The 22,615-nt window shown below is 33.8% G+C and overlaps 1 protein-coding gene across 2 annotated transcripts in view; it reads left to right on the plus strand.

The window, feature by feature from the left end:
- Window positions 1-2,948: 2,948 nt before the first annotated feature.
- The window catches only part of LOC132561638 (rhophilin-2-B-like), a 31,421-nt gene continuing 11,754 nt past the window's right edge, over window positions 2,949-22,615 (plus strand). Inside the window, exons 1-7 of one of the 2 annotated variants that reach the window (XM_060226340.1) lie at window positions 2,949-3,073; window positions 14,282-14,397; window positions 18,320-18,448; window positions 19,932-20,007; window positions 20,430-20,507; window positions 21,509-21,633; window positions 22,176-22,284. In XM_060226340.1, the coding sequence (XP_060082323.1) occupies window positions 3,035-3,073; window positions 14,282-14,397; window positions 18,320-18,448; window positions 19,932-20,007; window positions 20,430-20,507; window positions 21,509-21,633; window positions 22,176-22,284 (672 nt within the window). In that variant the 5' untranslated portion in view covers window positions 2,949-3,034. The remainder of the gene's footprint in view (window positions 3,074-14,281; window positions 14,398-18,319; window positions 18,449-19,931; window positions 20,008-20,429; window positions 20,508-21,508; window positions 21,634-22,175; window positions 22,285-22,615) is intronic. The other variant, XM_060226341.1, reaches the window with a different exon arrangement.

Raw genomic sequence — 22,615 nt, forward strand, 5'->3', positions numbered from 1 at the left:
GTGAAAACAATCAGACAACTTTAGACACTTGGAAAATGTATAGGTACAGAGTGCATTCAGGGTTTTTGTTCCTTGATTATCTTATTTCAGACTCTATTTAAATTCCAAATTAAATTTCACAAGTACATAGCAGGTACAGAGTGCATTCATGAATACATAAAACAACTTACTTGGATCGATGAAATACAATACCAACGGACATCGTTATTGAAACTTGAAACTTCACTAAGCAGATGACTGACAATACCTGGCAACGTATATCGGTTGAAATTGATCCCGTGTTTTACGTAATATATTTACGACAAGTATGAAATCGGTCTCTCCAACGGTGTCAATTCCAAGACTGAACCTGGATGACCTGAACCTTGTGTACTAGTAGAGGTTGATATCATACAGTAAACCCACAACCGGTTATTGTATTTTTATCTTTTGTACAAGGCAGTTTAAAGGTCCAGTCGTGTAATTAACGGTATACAAGTATCAATAAAGAGATAAGAATATCGGACAGAAACACGGACTGTAATTGATCGTCCGTCCTTTCAGTGTGTGATATTGTAACCGAGACATACTGTAATTGATCGTCCGTCCTTTCAGTGTGTGATATTGAAACCGAGACATACTGTAATTGATCGTCCGTCCTTTCAGTGTGTGATATTGTAACTGAGACATACTGTAAGTGATCGTCCGTCCTTTCAGTGTGTGATATTGTAATCGCCCGTCCTTTCAGTGTGTGATAGACATACTGTAAGTGATCGTCCGTCCTTTCAGTGTGTGATATACTGTAAGTAACTGAGACATACTGTAATTGATCGTCCGTCCTTTCAGTGTGTGATATTGTAACTGAGACATACTGTAAGTGATCGTCCGTCCTTTCAGTGTGTGATATTGTAACTGAGACATACTGTAAGTGATCGTCCGTCCTTTCAGTGGGTGATATTGTAACTGAGACATACTGTAATTTCTGAACGTCTTAAATATTTTGGAATTAAGTAGAAATGTAGATCGTAGTTATACCACTCAATTTAAATTATTTTGAGCGCTGGAAAAAAATCTATAGATAAATAATATATAATCTGCTTGCTTTATCTTGATTTGATAGAAGGAAAAAGGTTACATTTCATCAGAAGATTTTGGTCGAGGGAGAACAATATCCAGTGTATATTAGTTCTACAGTATTAAATGTGTTGTCAGCCGTATTGGAGACAGAACAGATAAAATGTTTGCGTTGAAATATTAATAGCTAGCATACCGCATACCAAGTACCTACATTTCTTCGGGTCAAGGTCATTGTAGATCATATTCAGTGTACGAGAGGAAAGTTATTCGCCACTTTACATACAGAACATGTTTACTCTCGAAAAGACTTGAATAATGTATGTGTGTTTGTATACGATAAATGTACAAGACTATCGGTGAGCGTGTTAATTTAGACTATAGATAATATGTACATACATTTAAACGTTTAAAACAAGTATACATGTTAACTGCATACTGTCACGTGAACATCCGGGGACTTTTTTCAGACGAGGTTTCCTTACAATAGTTTGCAGCTATCTTACTGCACAACATGCGGAATGTCCTCCGCACGCTACTTAAACGTGACAATTCTTTCCTAAGATCACAATTCTCAGCTTCCCGAGTAACAAACAGCCTTTAGTAAAAATCCTCGCACCCTACTTTACACTTTCGCATGACGTTGCAGAGTTCGATTCACTGAGCTAAGCAAGCAATACATATCATTATTAAACTTGTTCATTAAGGTCACATGTAAAAATTTCTGTTTGTAACATCATGTAAAACCACGTATCAATAAAAACTAAGACCAAAACCCGTCTATACTGACCATCTAACCCGTCTATAATGACCATCCAACCCGTCTATACTGACCATCCAACCCGTCTATAATGACCATCCAACCCGTCTATAATGACCATCCGTATAAAAGTCAACCTGTCTTCAACAACACCCCTGTATAAGAACCACCTATCGACACTATACAGAACGTTCCATTCTTCATTATTTTCCATACAAAGTAATTTCTATCTGATATGTGTTTTTTAAAGTCTCTATCCTCTTAAGGACTTGAAAGTACGTATGATTAAATATTTAAGTTCGTAGTATTTTTTATGTTTATTTTTTATTTATAAATAATTAATTATAAACATGCTTTAAGATTCCATGATTGCAGTCTTCTGATATAAATGTTCCGATATTTTTTTAAATTACGGTAAGCTTATTTGGCATCAATGTAAAAAGGTTTTTTTATAGAATCACATGAACTTGATTTAAACTTGTGAAAATGTGTTTAATTCAATAAAGATTTTCAAAAGATTGAGCCATATTACAATGAAGTATCCGACTTGTGACACTGTTTCAAATTATTTTTTATCGCTAGAATATATAAGTTCTATAGGCCATTGGATGATAAAATTGTATCATCGGCCGCAAAGCTTGTTGGCAGGTAACCTACCGCGACTTCACTACACTAGGTTTAGTCACGAACATGAATTCGTCAAGGACATTTTTGTGGTAAAATTTTGTTATTCGTCAAAACATATGTGCTCGATGTAACACATATGCAGAATTTTTAAAAAGTTAGTCTATACATGTACATTGGAAAGAAAATAGAGACGAGCTTACGAGCTCGTTGTTGAAACCAAGTCATGCAGTAAATATGTAGACATATTACGATTACGCAGTGTTATGCTATACGGTTTGAGAAAACGAAGACTTCTATATCAGACTGTCTCTGCGGTAAACGTAGAATTTACAGAGGGTTATAATCACTATTATTACAATCTCAACCCACATACATAGCATTGTTAGTCTAAAGACCGATATAGGTATTTAGCTGTCAATTCATACGGGCACCTGCTGTGTTCGACGAGAACTAGGCTACCTTGGTGACGTCACATGGCGAAAAGGTCATAGGTCAGCGAGTGAAAATGGGAACGGATGAAGTTTGCTGAAGTTGTTTCTGTGGGCTATAAATATACCTCTCAGCCTCCATGTTAGTTGTAGCCGTCAGTCCGATATGAGTGGAACAAATGTTGCAGTTACCCACGCCAGAAAGGTGAGAAATATGAACTTAGCAAATTTGTTAGATGTATACGTTTTATTAGTCGTTACATTCCACTTAGTGAATGTACACTTTCAATTACAGCGCCCAGAAAGAGAGTTTTTACACACCTGACGAATTAATGCGGTTAATGTTTACAGAGTGTATTGTCGCCAGACCATATTTATTGTATATCATGTCTGTATCAGGGTTGTCTGAGATTTTAAATTGTACAGATATAATCTAAAAACAGGGACTGTCGACAGCCATGTAACGGGGTAAGGGTGGCGTTTGAAAGAATGTTGGGTTGAATGGGGTGTTGTCTTATCCATTGTAACCAGCTCCGATACACAGTGGACTTTACTATGTTAGGGTTAGGCCAGTCGATGTATATATAGATCGTAACTGAACACATATATCTCAGGAATTTTATAGCCATTAACACATCAATAAGTTGACTGCTGCAATCAACGACTTAATGTTGACGGTAGTGATATAAATCGTGTTGAAATTTGTTTGGAAATTATATCTTATGAGAAGCCATAATTTAAATATACCTGTAAACCAATGAATGGGTCGCTAGTGAATTCACAAGAGTTTGGTTCCAGTCCGCTGCATGAGAACATTTTTTTAAAAACCTTCATAGAGACACATAAAATAGAATCTAGTCAACAGGAATTGTATTTCATGAATAAGGGCGTACTTCTACCTGAAATTTTTTGGATAAAATATTACTGTGAAATGCAGAATGTTTTTTTTTTTTTCGTTTTCAACAGCCAACCAGATAAGATTTCTTATGTGAGGTGTTGCGGGTATTTAAGTCATATTATGTAGTAAAGGGAGTGTAATGATTAATGAAAGTTACTTGTGTGAAGAATGTGAGCTATGTAGTAACGTGTGTACTAGTTGGCGACTTACACAGAGGGAACTTATCCAAGTAGGCTAATCAAAACACGAGCTAATTCCATTTAAATCACCTTACTGTGTGTCAGAATTATTTACACAGGTACGCAAAGATAACAGATGTATACATATATCATTAAAAGGTTATCATTATTGCCAGTGTTAAATTGTTTATATTTACATGTAAATTAGATAAATAAACTGTATGGTGGTATATTGCCACCAGAAACAAACAGAGGTATTATAAAACAGTTCATGTATTTGATTGAAGGTATAAAACATGACTTGTAGATCTTGATTGATAAATTTTCCCTGTGCAGACATCTATATTGTGATGTTGAAATGTTAATATACAAAATACAAAGTGATTCATGAGTCTATCATTTTTGAAATCTGAAAAGGATTTTGATACTTCCATATCATCATTGATGTGACTTTTATCAAATCAATTACGAAGCAGTGTACTTTAACTGTACATATATTTGTGATCATTTTCACTAAAATTAGTGATCGGATGAAATCAAGTATAATCAATTATTTAATTATTAAACCACATCTGATGCAATGATCAATTGTAATATTTCATCATTAGTCACCAGTACCTTTATACGTTTAAGTAAAAACAAAATTTATATTGTGCATAATGACGTCAATTGCCAATGATATTCATTCTTATGCAAATTTTAGGTAAGTGAGGTTTTTCATGTCTAATATTAAACTCAGTTAGTCAATTATGCCTGCCTGATTTTAACTGAAAATAGATTATGGATTTGAACTAGTGTCCCATCAATAACTCAAATATGATTGCACTAATTGCATTTTTTATACAAAAGTTACTTGATTTGACAAAAGTGGTGACATGCTGTTAAATTGTGATTGTGCCAAACTAAGTATGTTTATAGTATCCTGTTTGTGGTATCTAGCCTGGTGCAGATGACCACCAACAACTATTGTATCTATGATAAGCCTGCCTGTAATGATAATGAGTCTGAGTTGACGAGTTGACCTCCTGGTCGTGATCTTATTGGCAAGTCAGTTGGCTGTAGTGAGTTTTTCCAAACACATAGATCAGATATTGAATTGCCAGGTCTCCGATAAAAAAAATCTAGAATTTTTCCTAGATACGTACGATTTACTTCATTAATTTATCAAATAAATGTTGATTGACATTGGTGAGAACCTGCCTTTTCGGGTGCTAATTCAGCCATCATTTTGAAGACACCTGGCTAAAAATACCCTGATGTAACTGATTGTCAGGTGTGTGCTTACAGATGCGTGAATGTGTTTTGAATTTATTTGGACATATAAATGACTATAAAATGACACATTGACCTATAAAATAATTCTTTCATGTTGTTTGTTTACCAATGAGAAGCCATGCTTCAGCAATACGGGGGAGTGGGTGTGAACAGATGTAGAGCAGTATGAACTCGCCGTGGTATTATTCAGATAAATTTGTCTTAGGTTTAAAGTGGCATAGGTGTAATTAACTAATTATCATACTACAAATTTCATTACGAAGAGACATCCATCTATACTAAATCATTTGTCAATTTGATGTTTAATACAAGACACATTTAGATTATAATGCTCAAAAGGAATAACAATAATAGCTCTGTATATAGAGAAAAATAGGACTGGATTATCTGTCCTATTTTTCTCTATATTCACTTTGGTTTCTGTCAGATTTATCCTCATTTTAGATGATAAATGTTCTTACCTTGACACAATTTAATTTTAGTATATTATGAATTTTTGGGAAGTTAATAAGTACAATGGTAAATTCACACATCCATACTGATTACTTTGTAAATTGTGTTTGCTGAACAGCAGTTTGAATCTTATGTAGTTCAAAGAGTTACTGCCCTTTGTTTGCTTTGTGATATTAACCTTGTGCTGTGTTTTCTCTATCAGTATACAACCAATTTCTTGCTAATTTTGTAGTGTTTATAATTATGATGTAAGTTGTGGTTTTATACATAGCATTTCATTTTCTGAAGGAGTCATTGCCCTTTTTTAACCTATTTTAATTTTGTATGGAGATCTCCTTACTCAGACTTAAACCATATTCTTTTGAAACTTGGAAGGCTTTATAACCACTACATGTTATTGTGTTTTCCTTAATGACTTTATGGTTTTATATTTTTTGGAAGAGTTATTGCCCTTACCTTAATTTTTACCCAGTCCAGATATCTCCTTCCTTAGTTTTTAACCATGACCATTTTCTGTGAAAGTTGTTAATTACAACCACAACATTAGATTGTGATCTGGTGAACATCATTATGATTTAGCTATATTTCAAGAAGCTATGATCCTTTGTTCTTTTTAACATTTTAATCTTGTCCAGAATTTTCTTTTTTCTGTTTCGGTTTAATATTTTTTAAAACCTGCATTGGTATGTTTTCATCATGAGCCCATAGCACTGTTCTTGACACATTAATGCTATTGAAATATTTGTATTTTTTCTGTATAACAGTGTATGTTGTTCCACTCCATCATACTCTGAAGTGATTTTTTGGACTCAAATATTTGAGTCCTGAACTCATGCGTTTCCTGTGGGATGCGCTGAAATTTTGGGAACCTACATTAATTCTATGTAATTGGGCTCATCAGAATTTTAGATATGGTACGGTGGACTCACCCAGGAAAAATTTGACAAAAATACTGCTCTTTGTTTCTCATTATACTAGAAAGAAGTTATCAAAATGAAGCATAAGCTTGTTTACAAGATGCGAGATTGGATCCTGGGTGTAGACACCATAGAACATTTAAAAATGGGTGTCTATTTTCTGGTGTAGTACTTAATTAAAGTGGGGAAAGTGATTAAGTATCCAAAAAAGCACTTATCCTTGGCAATTGTCCAGTGTATCAGCAAATTATTGTGTGATTATGTCAGTGTGTGAGATTAATCACGGATAGAGATGTTGATGTGGTTTCACAGTAATAAGTAACACAACAAGTATTTAGAGATTTAAAATTATAACCTGGTAAAAAGAAGGCGGACTTAATTATAAAAGATAACTCTATTATACAGACAAAACTCATCTCAAAATTCAAGGGACAAGGGAAATATTTTGATTCTTTCAAATTTTGACTCCAATAAAGTGTACCATACCCCTACTTTGTTCAACCGTAATGAAGGTTGACAATATCAGTTTCCTGACATTGATTACGGTTGAACAAAGTAGGGGTATGATAGCACAATACACTGTGGTACAAACAGCAGAATTTAATCTGTTCTTTGAAATTGCAAAGTAGATAAACAGAAACAAATTTCTACCTTTTATTGTTTATTCATCCAAACAATAAAACGTGTAATAACAACACCAATCAAATACATTTGTAGTCACGTCGTTCCCTCCCACACAGGTGTACAATACCCTTACTGACAGAGCACATATACATCATATATTTTACGGAATGACAATAAAACGAAGATAAAATTTGCTTTTGATATCTTATTAGAAATGATGTATTAAACTACATGATATGACTTAATTATAAATAAATAAAGAAATGAAAAAGGCAGCGCTTGAAAGTTTTTACCTGTTACAGAAAGCATTGTACATGCACTAGACTTAACAAATTACACACAGATATAGACTCTATCAATTAAAAATACTTTTAGCATTTACAAACTGTAAATCTGATAAAGTGCCCGATCACAGTCCATTAGTAAACAAGCTCAAACTTGGTTTCTCTCCGAATTTTGGGGATCAGATTTTGTTAAAATGTTAGTGCAGGTTTGACGGTTTCGATTCTTTCTGAAGATGTACATACCCAAGCTTCATGTTTTCATGTCTTGTGTGAATGCACTGCCTGTTTAACGTACAGGTAAGTAACAGCTATGGGATGATGACACTAATAAAGAAACCAACATTTAATTGGATTGGCCTGATAACGCACAGATGACTTTCTGCTCTGTATATGTATTGACTGAACTATAATTACAAAGATATAGAAGAAATAAAAACCTGGACATGGAAATTATTTTGACTCAAACAGAATTTCAACTCAAACGATTTCCAGACAAAGAGTTTCAACTGTATATACAAATGAAAGTACATTTTATGCTCCCAGAAGGGAGAGCATATAGCCGCTGTCCGTTTGTCTGTCCACCATCATTTTGTTGAGAGCATGTCACATAACTATGAAAAGTATCAACCAGAAAGTTCATTGGTAGTTAGATACATTGGTCATACTAAGAGAATACACAGTTTACCAAATTCAGGGTCTACAGCTTCTTAATTACAGAATTATTGCCCTTTGGTTAAATTTGTGTCCAACGAAGTCGTTTTCGTGGAGCATTCATCACTTTTACCTATACTCTTGTTTATCATTATTTACAAAAAGGAGGGACCATTATATAATTCTATGTGCAACAAGCTTATCTAGGACTGAGTGTTTTAGGAAATCCTGATAGTCCTTTCCACAAGACATATTGGTAATAAACAAAGATCAGTAACTGTGTATATAAAGGGTGATAAAACATGACTGAAGTATACATGCAACACTTGTCTTAGTTTCTGAAGAGCCACTTTCATGTAAATTGTCTTTAATTGATTGTAGCAGTAAGATGCAATGTACAACATAAAATATCAGTCTCTCAGACCCAACGACACCTGGAACGAACATTTCTTAACATACATTGTCATACAGTAGTTTCAAACACCTGGAACGAACATTTCTTAACATACATTGTCATACAGTAGTTTCAAACATAAAGCAGTTGATTCCCTTTTTTTCTCCTTTTGTCAAAGTCACTCCTGACAAAGTTTTCTATAACATCTGACAAACCTGTAATTTGACACTTAATTCACATGATGGTATATTAACATTCACAATGAAGTCACATGACTAAACAGAATTTTAAGGCTAGGTATAGAACACATATCCATCCAGTTGGAAGATATTGCTATTGTCACTAGTATCCATTGTATAATTGCCTTTCTATGTTGTTATCAAGGCACTATAAAAACACAGTTGAAAGATATTAAATAGGAATATCATTTCAAGAAGTCAATAGATGTCAGAAAAACTCAATTTAATTTATTCATCTTGAAAAATGAAAACAGTTGCAAAAAATTAAGCAATCACTTAAACGTTTAGCCTTATGATTATTTTTCTTGTTATGATAAGCTGAGGTATCAGATCCTTAGTAACAGGTGGTCAATGATGTAATATTTAAACCTAGTGTGTCTTTTTATCCAATTTATGTATGGTATTGAATCAAATTACTCAAACTAAAACATCCTAACATGTATTTAGATCCTCAATAAAGATGTCTTGTTATAAAGAATCAACCTGCTTGACAAGTTCTCCTTTTATATCCAGAATAGTTTGATAATGAAGATGTTGACAAACTTGATAAATGCTTTGACAGTTAAATTGAGGATTTCACAGTTTGTATAATGTATATATTTCAGTAGATATAAATGGGAAGAGAAACTTGTTTAATTGGTTCATCTCTCCAGTCAGGGTCACTTTGGAGAATATCTTTGTAGTACCATTGTATATGGTGACTAATTCCCTGAACAACATACGGGAGGTCTGTTGCATTCCATACAATGCAAAGCAAGTGTCTTGCCTAAGGATACAACTACAATAGATTGGTCGAATTCTCACCTTCCTGAGGAACACAAACTGTGACAGTTTGTGACGGGTAGGGATTGTCGAACCACACACCTCATCTTCTGAGGTTGTGTAGGTCATCGCTGTACCTGTTAAGCTATCACAGTCCCGAGTGTTACAGTTAATCTGTTACTGTTGATGATGGTATACCTTGTTACATAGGGAAGGCCATGTATTAGAACTCTGTTGAAGAGCTGTAGGCTGGAATGTTAGGAACATGGCTGATACATACAATACCTAATGTAATATGGTATGTAGGAACTAGGAACATTTTTTTTACCTACCACTGAGGTAATTATACATCAGTTGAATAATTGTAACATTTACTAGTCCGGTGTTATATAGCTACCAACCCAAATTTATGTACAGAATCATCCAGCTGTATACTTCTACAACATCACTACTTCCTCCATGTTTGATATCCAGAATCAGATCAATCAAGAATATCAACATTACCAGTTTTATTTTCCCCTTAAAAATAAAAAAGATGTCAAGAATTGATACAGAATGCACAGCCCATGTCATACATAAGTATATCATACACTTATTTTGGTAAGAGAGTTGAAGTCTAAATTTCATTTTACTTCCAACTATCCTTATATGGGCATGATATCATTAATGTTTGTGTCACCTGTGTATAGATATTGACCGACACTCCCTGAGGCCTTTGTTGAAACCTAATGCAATTATTTGTTGTGCTGTAAATAGTGAGCTGTATCTGAACTTTAGAGATCAAAGTGTTGTGTCCTGTCACCTTTCTTTTGCCATAATTACCATAGGCATTTCTCAATATCCTGTGTCCTAGTTATCAAACAAAGCTCATCTTTCTACCCTCCTTGTCAATTACTGGGAAATCTAAATGGATCATTGACACAGCTCACATGCAATATTCATGGAAGTCTCATTTTTATGGATCTTGTCTCTAATCTTAGAGTCAAGGTGTCTGAATAGAGAAAAACTTGATGATTAAAGATAGACACACATTTATAGTTACACACACAGACGAGAATGTTTGTTTGCTGATAGACACACATATATAGTTACACACACAGACGAGAATGTTTGTTTGCTGATAGACACACATTTATAGTTACAGACGAGAATGTTTGTTTGCTGATAGACACACATTTATAGTTACAGACGAGAATGTTTGTTTGCTGATAGACACACATTTATAGTTACAGACGAGAATGTTTGTTTGCTGATAGACACACATTATTAGTTACAGACACAGACGAGAATGTTTGTTTGCTGATAGACACACATTATTAGTTACAGACACAGACGAGAATGTTTGTTTGCTGATAGACACACATTTACAGTTACAGACGAGAATGTTTGTTTGCTGATAGACACACATTTATAGTTACAGACGAGAATGTTTGTTTGCTGATAGACACACATTTATAGTTACAGACGAGAATGTTTGTTTGCTGATAGACACACATTTATAGTTACAGACGAGAATGTTTGTTTGCTGATAGACACACATTTATAGTTACAGACGAGAATGTTTGTTTGCTGATAGACACACATTTATAGTTACAGACGAGAATGTTTGTTTGCTGATAGACACACATTTATAGTTACAGACGAGAATGTTTGTTTGCTGATAGACACACATTTATAATTACACACACAGACGAGAATGTTTGTTTGCTGATAGACACACATTTATAGTTACAGACGAGAATGTTTGTTTGCTGATAGACACACATTTATAGTTACAGACGAGAATGTTTGTTTGCTGATAGACACACATTATTAGTTACAGACGAGAATGTTTGTTTGCTGATAGACACACATTTATAGTTACAGGCGAGAATGTTTGTTTGCTGATAGACACACATTTATAGTTACAGACGAGAATGTTTGTTTGCTGATAGACACACATTTATAGTTACAGACGAGAATGTTTGTTTGCTGATAGACACACATTTATAGTTACACACACAGACGAGAATGTTTGTTTGCTGATAGACACACATTTATAGTTACAGACGAGAATGTTTGTTTGCTGATAGACACACATTTATAGTTACAGACGAGAATGTTTGTTTGCTGATAGACACACATTTATAGTTACAGACGAGAATGTTTGTTTGCTGATAGACACACATTTATAATTACAGACGAGAATGTTTGTTTGCTGATAGACATACATTTATAGTTACAGACGAGAATATTTGTTTGCTGATAGACACACATTTATAGTTACAGACGAGAATGTTTGTTTGCTGATAGACACACATTTATAGTTACAGACGAGAATGTTTGTTTGCTGATAGACACACATTTATAGTTACAGACGAGAATGTTTGTTTGCTGATAGACACACATTTATAATTACACACACAGACGAGAATGTTTGTTTGCTGATAGACACACATTTATAGTTACAGACGAGAATGTTTGTTTGCTGATAGACACACATTTATAGTTACAGACGAGAATGTTTGTTTGCTGATAGACACACATTATTAGTTACAGACGAGAATGTTTGTTTGCTGATAGACACACATTTATAGTTACAGACGAGAATGTTTGTTTGCTGATAGACACACATTTATAGTTACAGACGAGAATGTTTGTTTGCTGATAGACACACATTATTAGTTACAGACGAGAATGTTTGTTTGCTGATAGACACACATTTATAGTTACAGACGAGAATGTTTGTTTGCTGATAGACACACATTATTAGTTACAGACGAGAATGTTTGTTTGCTGATAGACACACATTATTAGTTACAGACGAGAATGTTTGTTTGCTGATAGACACACATTTATAGTTACAGGCGAGAATGTTTGTTTGCTGATAGACACACATTTATAGTTACAGACGAGAATGTTTGTTTGCTGATAGACACACATTTATAGTTACAGGCGAGAATGTTTGTTTGCTGATAGACACACATTTATAGTTACAGACGAGAATGTTTGTTTGCTGATAGACACACATTTATAGTTACAGACGAGAATGTTTGTTTGCTGATAGACACACATTTATAGTTACAGACGAGAATGTTTGTTTGCTGATAGACACACATTTATAGTTACAGACGAGAATGTTTGTTTGCTGATAGACACACATTTATAGTTACAGACGAGAATGTTTGTTTGCTGATAGACACACATTATTAGTTACAGACGAGAATATTTGTTTATTTCAGGATCATGTAATTATGAAATAGACAAGACTTAATAATACAAATGTTTATATACCTGGTTATATGGTATATATGTACCCAAATTATGCTAGAGACAGTAAATAATCTCTGTAATTAATCCTTAATTATGTCTAGACAATGTAAATAATCTCTTTCATTAATCCTTATTTACGTCTATAGACAGTAAATAATCTCTGTAATTAATCCTTAATTATGTCTAGACATTGTAAATAATCTCTTTCATTAATCCTTTATTATGTCTATAGACAGTAAATAATCTCTGTAATTAATCCTTATTTACGTCTAAAGACACTAAATAATTTCTGTAATTAATCCTTAATGATGCCTAGACATTGTAAATAATCTCTTTCATTAATCCTTTATTATGTCTATAAACAGTAAATAATCTCTGTAATTAATCCTTAATGATGTCTAGACAATATAAATAATCTCTTTCATTAATCCTTATTTACGTCTAAAGACAGTAAATAATCTCTTTAATTAATCCTTAATGATGTCTAGACATTGTAAATAATCTCTTTAATTAATCCTTTATTATGTCTATAGACAGTAAATAATCTCTTTAATTAATCCTTAATTATGTCTAGACAATGTAAATAATTTCTGTAATTAATCCTTAATGATGCCTAGACATTGTAAATAATCTCTTTCATTAATCCTTAATTATGTCTATGGACAGTAAATAATCTCTTTCATTAATCCTTATTTACGTCTAAAGACAGTAAATAATCTCTGTAATTAATCCTTAATTATGTCTAGACAGTAAATAATCTCTTTCATTAATCCTTATTTACGTCTAAAGACAGTAAATAATCTCTGTAATTAATCCTTAATTATGTCTAGACATTGTAAATAATCTCTTTAATTAATCCTTAATTATGTCTAGACAGTAAATAATCTCTTTCATTAATCCTTATTTACGTCTAAAGACAGTAAATAATCTCTTTAATTAATCCTTAATGATGTCTAGACAATATAAATAATCTCTTTAATTAATCCTTTATTATGTCTATAGACAGTAAATAATCTCTTTAATTAATCCTTAATTATGTCTAGACATTGGAAATAATCTCTGTAATTAATCCTTAATTATGTCTATAGACAGTTAATAATCTCATTAATTAATCCTTAATTATGTCTAGACAATGTATATTATTCTCTTCAGTTAATCTGTCATCATTTCTTAATGAAATATACATATGTAGGTCTGTTAGACTGCAGATTCAGAAACACATCCAGGTGGCCAGCAATCACATGTGTATATCAAATAAAAAACAAAGCAGGTTTTTATCTTTAACTTTTGTCTAACAAGATACAGATGCTTTGCTATAGCTTTGGTGTGAAAGTTCAAGGTCAAAGTCAAGCAGAATATATGGTGCCAAGGTCAGATTTTCAATGACAGATTTGGCTACAGGTGAATGTTAGGGAAGACCTGTAAATATAGCCACAACTTTCCAAATGTAATTGTTTTATCTGAATTCTATATATTTTGTTTCAGGGTTCTGACCCTCTGGTGTCAACAGCGCGAGGAAAATTACAAACCAAGAGATCCAAAATCAATGACCAGATCAACAGGGAGCTGAGGATGAGGAATGGTGCTGAAAATCTGTTCCGGTATGTGATAGGGTCTTGGGTCAGACAATTTAAATTCATGTAAAATTTCTCTTTAAAATTATCTTTAATTTTCAGGAATAATAAACAACCTGTTTATATGAAACACAGAGAAAAACACGAGTTCAGTGTGTAGAGACACAACAAGTGCTTGGTGAACATATAATTATTTAGATTTTGTCACTCTGAAGTAGGCTGATAGGTGTCAAAGCTGACATGTTTTATTGTCAGACATCAGATATGACCTGACACACTTATAATTAAATTATTGTTAATTACAATAATATAAGTTTCTGTCTGTTTGTCTTTTATCTGTGTAGCACATGTCAACACTGTTCAGAGAAAACATGTACATAGGAATAGTGATACATATATGTGTAGCTACATATACCCCTCTGATGAACTCTAGTATATGTGTAGGTACATATACCCCTCTGATAAGCTCTAGTATATGTGTAGGTACATATACACCTCTGATGAACTCTAGTATATGTGTAGGTATAGCTACCCCTCTGATGAACTCTAGTACATGTGTAGGTATAGCTACCCCTCTGATGAACTCTAGTACATGTGTAGGTATAGCTACCCCTCTGATGAACTCTAGTATATGTGTAGGTATAGCTACCCTTCTGATAAACTCTAGTACATGTGTAGGTATAGCTACCCCTCTGATGAACTCTAGTATATGTGTAGGTATAGCTACCCCTCTGATGAACTCTGGTATATGTGTAGGTATAGCTACCCCTCTGATGAACTCTAGTACATGTGTAGGTATAGCTACCCCTCTGATGAACTCTAGTATATGTGTAGGTACATATACCCCTCTGATGAACTCTAGTACCCGGTATATGTGTAGGTACATATACCCCTCTGATAAGCTCTAGTATATGTGTAGGTACATATACCCATCTGATGTACTCTAGTATATATCTAGGTATAGCTACCCCTCTGATAAACTCTAGTACATGTGTAGGTATAGCTACCCCTCTGATGAACTCTAGAATATGTGTAGGTATAGCTACCCCTTTTATAAACTCTAGTATATGTGTAGGTACATATACCCCTCTGATAAACTCTAGTATATATCTAGGTATAGCTACCCCTCTGATGAACTCTAGTACATGTGTAGGTATAGCTACCCCTCTGATGAACTCTAGTACATGTGTAGGTATAGCTACCCCTCTGATGAACTCTAGTACATGTGTAGGTACATATACCCATCTGATGTACTCTAGTATATGTGTAGGTATAGCTACCCCTCTGATAAACTCTAGTATATGTGTAGGTATAGTTACCCCTCTGATGAACTCTAGTACATGTGTAGGTATAGCTACCCCTCTGATGAACTCTAGTACATGTGTAGGTATAGCTACCCCTCTGATGAACTCTAGTACATGTGTAGGTATAGCTACCCCTCTGATGAACTCTAGTACATGTGTAGGTACATATACTAGAGTACATCAGATGGGTATATGAACTCTAGTACATGTGTAGGTATAGCTACCCCTCTGATGAACTCTAGTACATGTGTAGGTATAGCTACCCCTCTGATAAACTCTAGTATATATCTAGGTATAGCTACCCCTCTGATGAAATCTAGAATGAGAATAATTATTCTTAACATACTAAAGGCACAGGTAGATTACAGGGACCTAAAGATAAATTCTAATTATCATTACACTACAAAGTATTTGATACTTGACAATCCTAGATCAATGTTCAGGTTTAATCAATATTGAGAGAATTTTATTTGTATCAAAGTCTATATTTAAAGTTCAGTTCCCCAGATAAAAATTCCCATGACTTAATTTCTTCCTTACTAAATTTATTATATTAATTATAACAGAAAAATCATGATTATAGTACTGAAAAAGGAAGATTTGTAAAATATTTGAAAACTCTAACATTGAAAGCTACTTTATATTTTAACATTTGGTGATTGTATTGATTTCTTATTTCAAGGTCGCATGAGATAAAGTCTACCAAGTTTGTTAAAATCGATGACCTTATCCACTTTTAATTTTAAAGGGGTCAAATGCATTCAAATCTTCAGGCAACTTCATCTCAATGACCAAAAGGCCCAGGGTCATGATATTTAGCCAGGATAATCTTTAAATTACTCATTATCAATGATAAAGAAGTACAGGTTCATAATATTTGGTCAGTAGGCTGGGATAAAGAGCTACCAAGTATGTTCAGATGAATGTCCTTGACCCACTTTCAAGATCAAATGGGTTAAATGTGATAAGATCTTTAAAGGACATTTCCTCAATTTAAACATGGGATGGCAGTTTGCTGGTATAGACATATTGGATAAAATTGTGTTCATGAGGAGATGGATGTGGCCAAAAAGGATCAGATTTGACTGAAATTTCAAAACTCTTCTTCTCAATACCCAGAAATGATCAAATGCCCATATGGAATGGTCTAAAGGTGCTATACAAGAGTTGTGAATTTCCTAGCCCTGGAGCCCTAAATTTCCCCCTAGGAAGGTGGCTAACCAACTAAAGTTTATACAATTAGTGAAATTCAACTTTCTAGGACATTATGTTTTACTGCTGTTGCAAGGAAATATGACAAGCTTTGTCAGCATTATCAGTATAGGATGACAGTTTGATTTTATGCACTTGTTGACATTGACTGGGGCCAGAACACCCAGGAATGACAAAATCATATATTCTTCATAGATGGCAGGATCTTTAGGTGCTTTACCTCTGGTGTCCTTACATTTTCATCTGAGAGGGGTTTAAATTTATTGAAGTTTGTAAAGGTAAATAATGTTTTTGAGTATCATTTTTAAAACATTAGAAATAATGCAAAAATTGGTCAGAATTTTTTGTAGAGGATGGCAGATTGACAATGATCACATATTTACAGGGGCTGATGGGCGGGGCCAAAACTTTATCAAATTGCCTGAAATGTTCATAACTCAGGTGACTGTTAACACTCATGGCCCTCTTGTATATGTATTCTCTGTTATCATGTTTTCTGTCTTAATGGATCATGTGATTATAGTAACAATGTTATACATAACCTAATACACCAGTTATGGTATGATTGTACTAAAGTATTCAACTGGAACACCACGCTGAACAACAGAAAGGAAATATCACATATTACTCTATCTCAACTCAGATATAAGTGAGTGGTGTGTGTCTGTGTGACTCAGCTGATGGGTCTGTATGACTTGTACATAGTGTTAAATACGGTTTCTGTCACTCAGCTGACAGGTTGATGTGACTTGTACATAGTGTTAAATACGATTGCTGTCACTTAGCTGATGGGTCTGTGTGACTTGTACAAAGTGTTAAATTCAATCTCTGTCACTCAGCTGATTGGTCTATGTGACTTGCACAGTGTTAAATTCAATCTCTGTCACTCAGCTGATGGGTCTGTGTGACTTGTCCATAGTGTTAAATTCAATCTCTGTCACTCAGCTGATGGGTCCGTGTGACTTGTACAAAGTGTTAAATTAAATCTCTGTCACTCAGCTGATGGGTCCGTGTGACTTGTACAAAGTGTTAAATACGATTGCTGTCACTCAGCTGACAGGTTGATGTGACTTGTACATAGTGTTAAATACGATTGCTGTCACTCAGCTGACAGGTTGATGTGACTTGTACATAGTGCTAAATATGATTGCTGTCACTCAGATGATAGGTCTGTGTGTCTTTTACATATTATATTAAATGTGGTCCCTGTCACTCCGCTGACAGAGTCTCTGTTTCCATGATTCAATTGAATGGGTTGATCTGCTGATTATCATGGCGGAGACCCTTGGGAGTGTTTAGGAATGTTCAACAAGAGTGTATTTTTCCTTGTTCTTTTATGTAATTTTCCATTCATAAAGTAACTTCATGTTGATAACTGACCAAACAATTTTTGATGTGAGGTGATCTTCAGTTTTTGTATCTTATATTTCCAGAGCTACTGGTAATAAAAGACTAAAGGAACTGGTAGCTGTTGAATTGTCTTTTTTCAACTCCAATATCCAACTTCTCAAAGAAGAACTGTCAGAGCTGAACAGCTCTATGGAAGTTTATCAACATGACAGGTAATGAGACTCTTTATATCACTTTAAAAAATCTATGAAAGATAAGGTTGTTATGGAAATAGCAGTATTAAAAACCAGGTTGTCATGGAAATAGCAGTATTAAACACCAGGTTGTCATGGAGATAGCAGTATTAAAAACAGGTTGTCATGGAGATAGCAGTATTAAAAACCAGGTTGTCATGGAGATAGCAGTATTAAAAAAACAGGTTGTCATGGAGATAGCAGTATTAAAAACCAGGTTGTCATTGAGATTAGCAGTATTAAAAAAACAGGTTGTCATGGAGATAGCAGTATTAAAAAACAGGTTGTCATGGAGATAGCAGTATTAAAAACCAGGTTGTCATTGAGATAGCAGTATTAAAAAACCAGGTTGTCATGGAGATAGCAGTAATAAAAAAACAGGTTGTCATGGAGATAGCAGTAATAAAAAAACAGGTTGTCATGGAGATAGCAGTAATAAAAAAGCAGGTTGTCATGGAGATAGCAGTAATAAAAAAGCAGGTTGTCATGGAGTATAAAACAAGCCCCAAGACTATCAACTCGCACGTACATTGTTCTGTACGCTTACGTCATGTCGAGAATTCCGTAAAATATATTGTTCAAAATTTATCAATAGTTCAACCACACTGTGCTTCTTTTTTAAAATATATAGTGATCGTGGCATTATTTACGCAGAAAATTGCTGCTAGAGGGCTCTAACTCTTTTCGATATTTCAGCCAATGAGAAGACCAAGATCAGTAAATTTTGTCTGAAAGGCCGTCGCAATAGGCTATGCGTACTGAGTATGTTTAGCCTAAAAACCAGGTTGTCATGGAGATAGCAGTATTAAAAAACAGGTTGTCATGGAGATAGCAGTAATAAAAAAACAGGTTGTCATGGAGATAGCAGTATTACAAAAAATGATGTCAGTTGTTCAGTTTGATTCAGGAACAAAATAGCAGCATCAAACTTTTGTTATCCTAACATGCCCTAAAATACTTGATAACCATGATATAGTGAATCAACACAGATCAGGGTTTTTTATGGTACTTTCATGTTTGTAATATTATATATATATATATCTGTACAGTAGGAAGAGCATGCCTGTATTGAGTCTAACAGTATCTTACACTGTTCAGTACAATTACCAGGAACAGATTTCATTGTCCTATACTAACCACAACCCCAGAATTTTGAGTCAAGATTTAATGTGTTGAATCCCTAATAAACCCAGCCCCACAGAATGTGAGTCATAGTTACATGTCCTCCCCAAATAAGCCCATCCCTGAATTTTTGAGTTGATAGTAACTGTGTTAGATCCCTGATAAGCCCACCCCCAGACTGTCAGATATAGTTATGAGTCAGCCCCCCCAAATAAGCCCATCTCAGAGAGTTATTGTGTTGGCCTGCATGGACTTATCAAGGATGGATACCTCACTGTCTGAATCTTGTTTTACAATAAACTATACAGAAAAATACCTCAGTATTTTTATTTATTTTCAGTAGTGCAGCTTGCATTCCCATGATTCCACTGGGTCTGAAGGAGACAACAGAATGTGACCTGACTGTCCCTTTAAAGGTGATAATAAGTCAACAGAAACTTTGAATATGGTGTTAATTTATATGTTAATAGAGAAGTAAGGGCTTTTTATAGATATTATTTAAAATGAACTTTTACATCAAAGGAAATTGATTGCCTTTAACGTCTTTTAAACATTTATCGTGACAAGCTTTGTGAAAATCATATGTGAAAATAGTAGTTATGTTCTTAAACAGAATTTCCTGTCCTCACTACTTTTAGGTCTAGTTAAACTGTTGATTGTTGGAAAAACATAGTTTATCTTTTAGTAATGTAACAGGTTTTTAACGTATAATGCTTTAGAACATAATTTTGCCGATTGAAGTACTGATGATTGGAAGGAGAGAAAACAATGAAAGACAGGAGGTATTGTTTGAGAATCATTGATATGATATATACAAATACATCATTCACATTGCTAGGACTTTATCCTGGAGCACTATAGTGAAGATTCTGAAAACTACACAACAGAGATTCAGGAACTGCTTGATTTGCGACAGGTGAGTTATCCTCTCCTCCTCATAATTTGCTTTAATGTACATATTTCAGGCTGTCATAATTTGCTTTAATGTACATATTTCAGGCTGTCATAATTTGCTTTAATGTACATATTTCAGGCTGTCATAATTTGCGATAATGTACATATTTCAGGCTGTCATAATTTGCTTTAATGTACATATTTCAAGCTATTATAATTTGCTTTAATGTACATATTTCAGGCTGTCATAATTTGCTTTAATGTACATATTTCAGGCTGTCATAATTTGCTTTAATGTACATATTTCAGGCTGTCATAATTTGCGATAATGTACATATTTCAAGCTATTATAATTTGCTTTAATGTACATATTTCAGGCTGTCATAATTTGCTTTAATGTACATATTTCAGGCTGTCATAATTTGCTTTAATGTACATATTTCAGGCTGTCATAATTTGCTTTAATGTACATATTTCAGGCTGTCATAATTTGCTTTAATGTACATATTTCAGGCTGTCATAATTTGCTTTAATGTACATATTTCAGGCTGTCATAATTTGCTTTAATGTACATATTTCAGGCTGTCATAATTTGCGATAATGTACATATTTCAGGCTGTCATAATTTGCTTTAATGTACATATTTCAGGCTGTCATAATTTGCTTTAATGTACATATTTCAGGCTGTCATAATTTGCGATAATGTACATATTTCAGGCTATTATAATTTGCTTTAATGTACATATTTCAGGCTGTCATAATTTGCTTTAATGTACATATTTCAGGCTGTCATAATTTGCGATAATGTACATATTTCAAGCTATTATAATTTGCTTTAATGTACATATTTCAGGCTGTCATAATTTGCTTTAATGTACATATTTCAGGCTGTCATAATTTGCTTTAATGTACATATTTCAGGCTGTCATAATTTGCTTTAATGTACATATTTCAGGCTGTCATAATTTGCTTTAATGTACATATTTCAGGCTGTCATAATTTGCTTTAATGTACATATTTCAGGCAATAAGAACTCCTCAGCGTAACGAGGACGGCATCAACCTTCTTACAGAATACTTCAATCAGCTGTATTATGTGGAGCGACGATTCTTCCCTCCAGACAGAGTCATCGGCTGTTACTTTCACTGGTATAGTCATCATATCAGTTCTATAGGATCTCTGATAACTTGATGTCAGATACAAACTTTAACTATTTGTTAAAACTTTTTCATCCTACAGAATAAAGAAAAACCACACAAACAGAATTAATGTCACTTCCTGTTTTGTAACTTTCAAGCTTGTAAGAAATTTGTAGAGCCAAAGTTTCCTATTCTAGATTTTACTACATAGAATGTCCATATTTTAGGTATGGTTATTTATAATTCACGATACTAATTATACCTATTTTTGTTTGGTTGGCTCCATTATGAATTTACTCTGTATCAAGGACAAAGTAGAATGAGTGAAATAAAAGGTGAAAAAAGTCTTAAAGTAATAATTTTGTGGTCAAAGGTTATTACCATTGTGACTGATTTCACTACTGTTTCAATTCATTTCAAATCAATATCTGTCAATATAAAAAAGTGTCTCAAGGTCTCTAACAAATTCTGCCATATTTCTTAATGTCGTTCATTTTAAACATGAATGTGTCTGATTAAATTGTACAGTAGGATTGTCTTTCATTAACAAGGTATGACTCATTGACGGGCGTGCCAAACACTCAGAAGACCATGGGCTTTGAGAAAGGCAGCATCTTGTTCAACATAGCAGCATTACATACTCAGATTGGCTGTAAGGAGGTAAGGAGTGTCATAATAACAATGGTGGCCAATATGATTTTGTGACGAAGAGAATATAATATTGAAGGTCAAAATGCTGAATTACTGTACTTAGTCTTGTTGGGTAAAATCTATTGTGTGTAATATAGTATGTGGAGGTGATAGCCAAGCATTGGCAATCATTCAAATCATCTTCCTAAAACCGAGAAAAACATTCTTAATCAAGTATTTTAGATGTGCATCATTGATTACACGTGAAGTTGAATATTTTTGACAAATGTTATGTAAAATTTACTAATATAGTGATCTTTCACGTGGTATCATTTGTTAATTCCTGTTTGAGATGTTAAAA

This window comes from Ylistrum balloti, unplaced genomic scaffold (assembly GCF_031769215.1).
Source record: "Ylistrum balloti isolate Yb309-2 unplaced genomic scaffold, AGI_CSIRO_Ybal_v1 Utg371248, whole genome shotgun sequence".
In the NCBI taxonomy this organism is placed as follows: domain Eukaryota; kingdom Metazoa; phylum Mollusca; class Bivalvia; order Pectinida; family Pectinidae; genus Ylistrum; species Ylistrum balloti.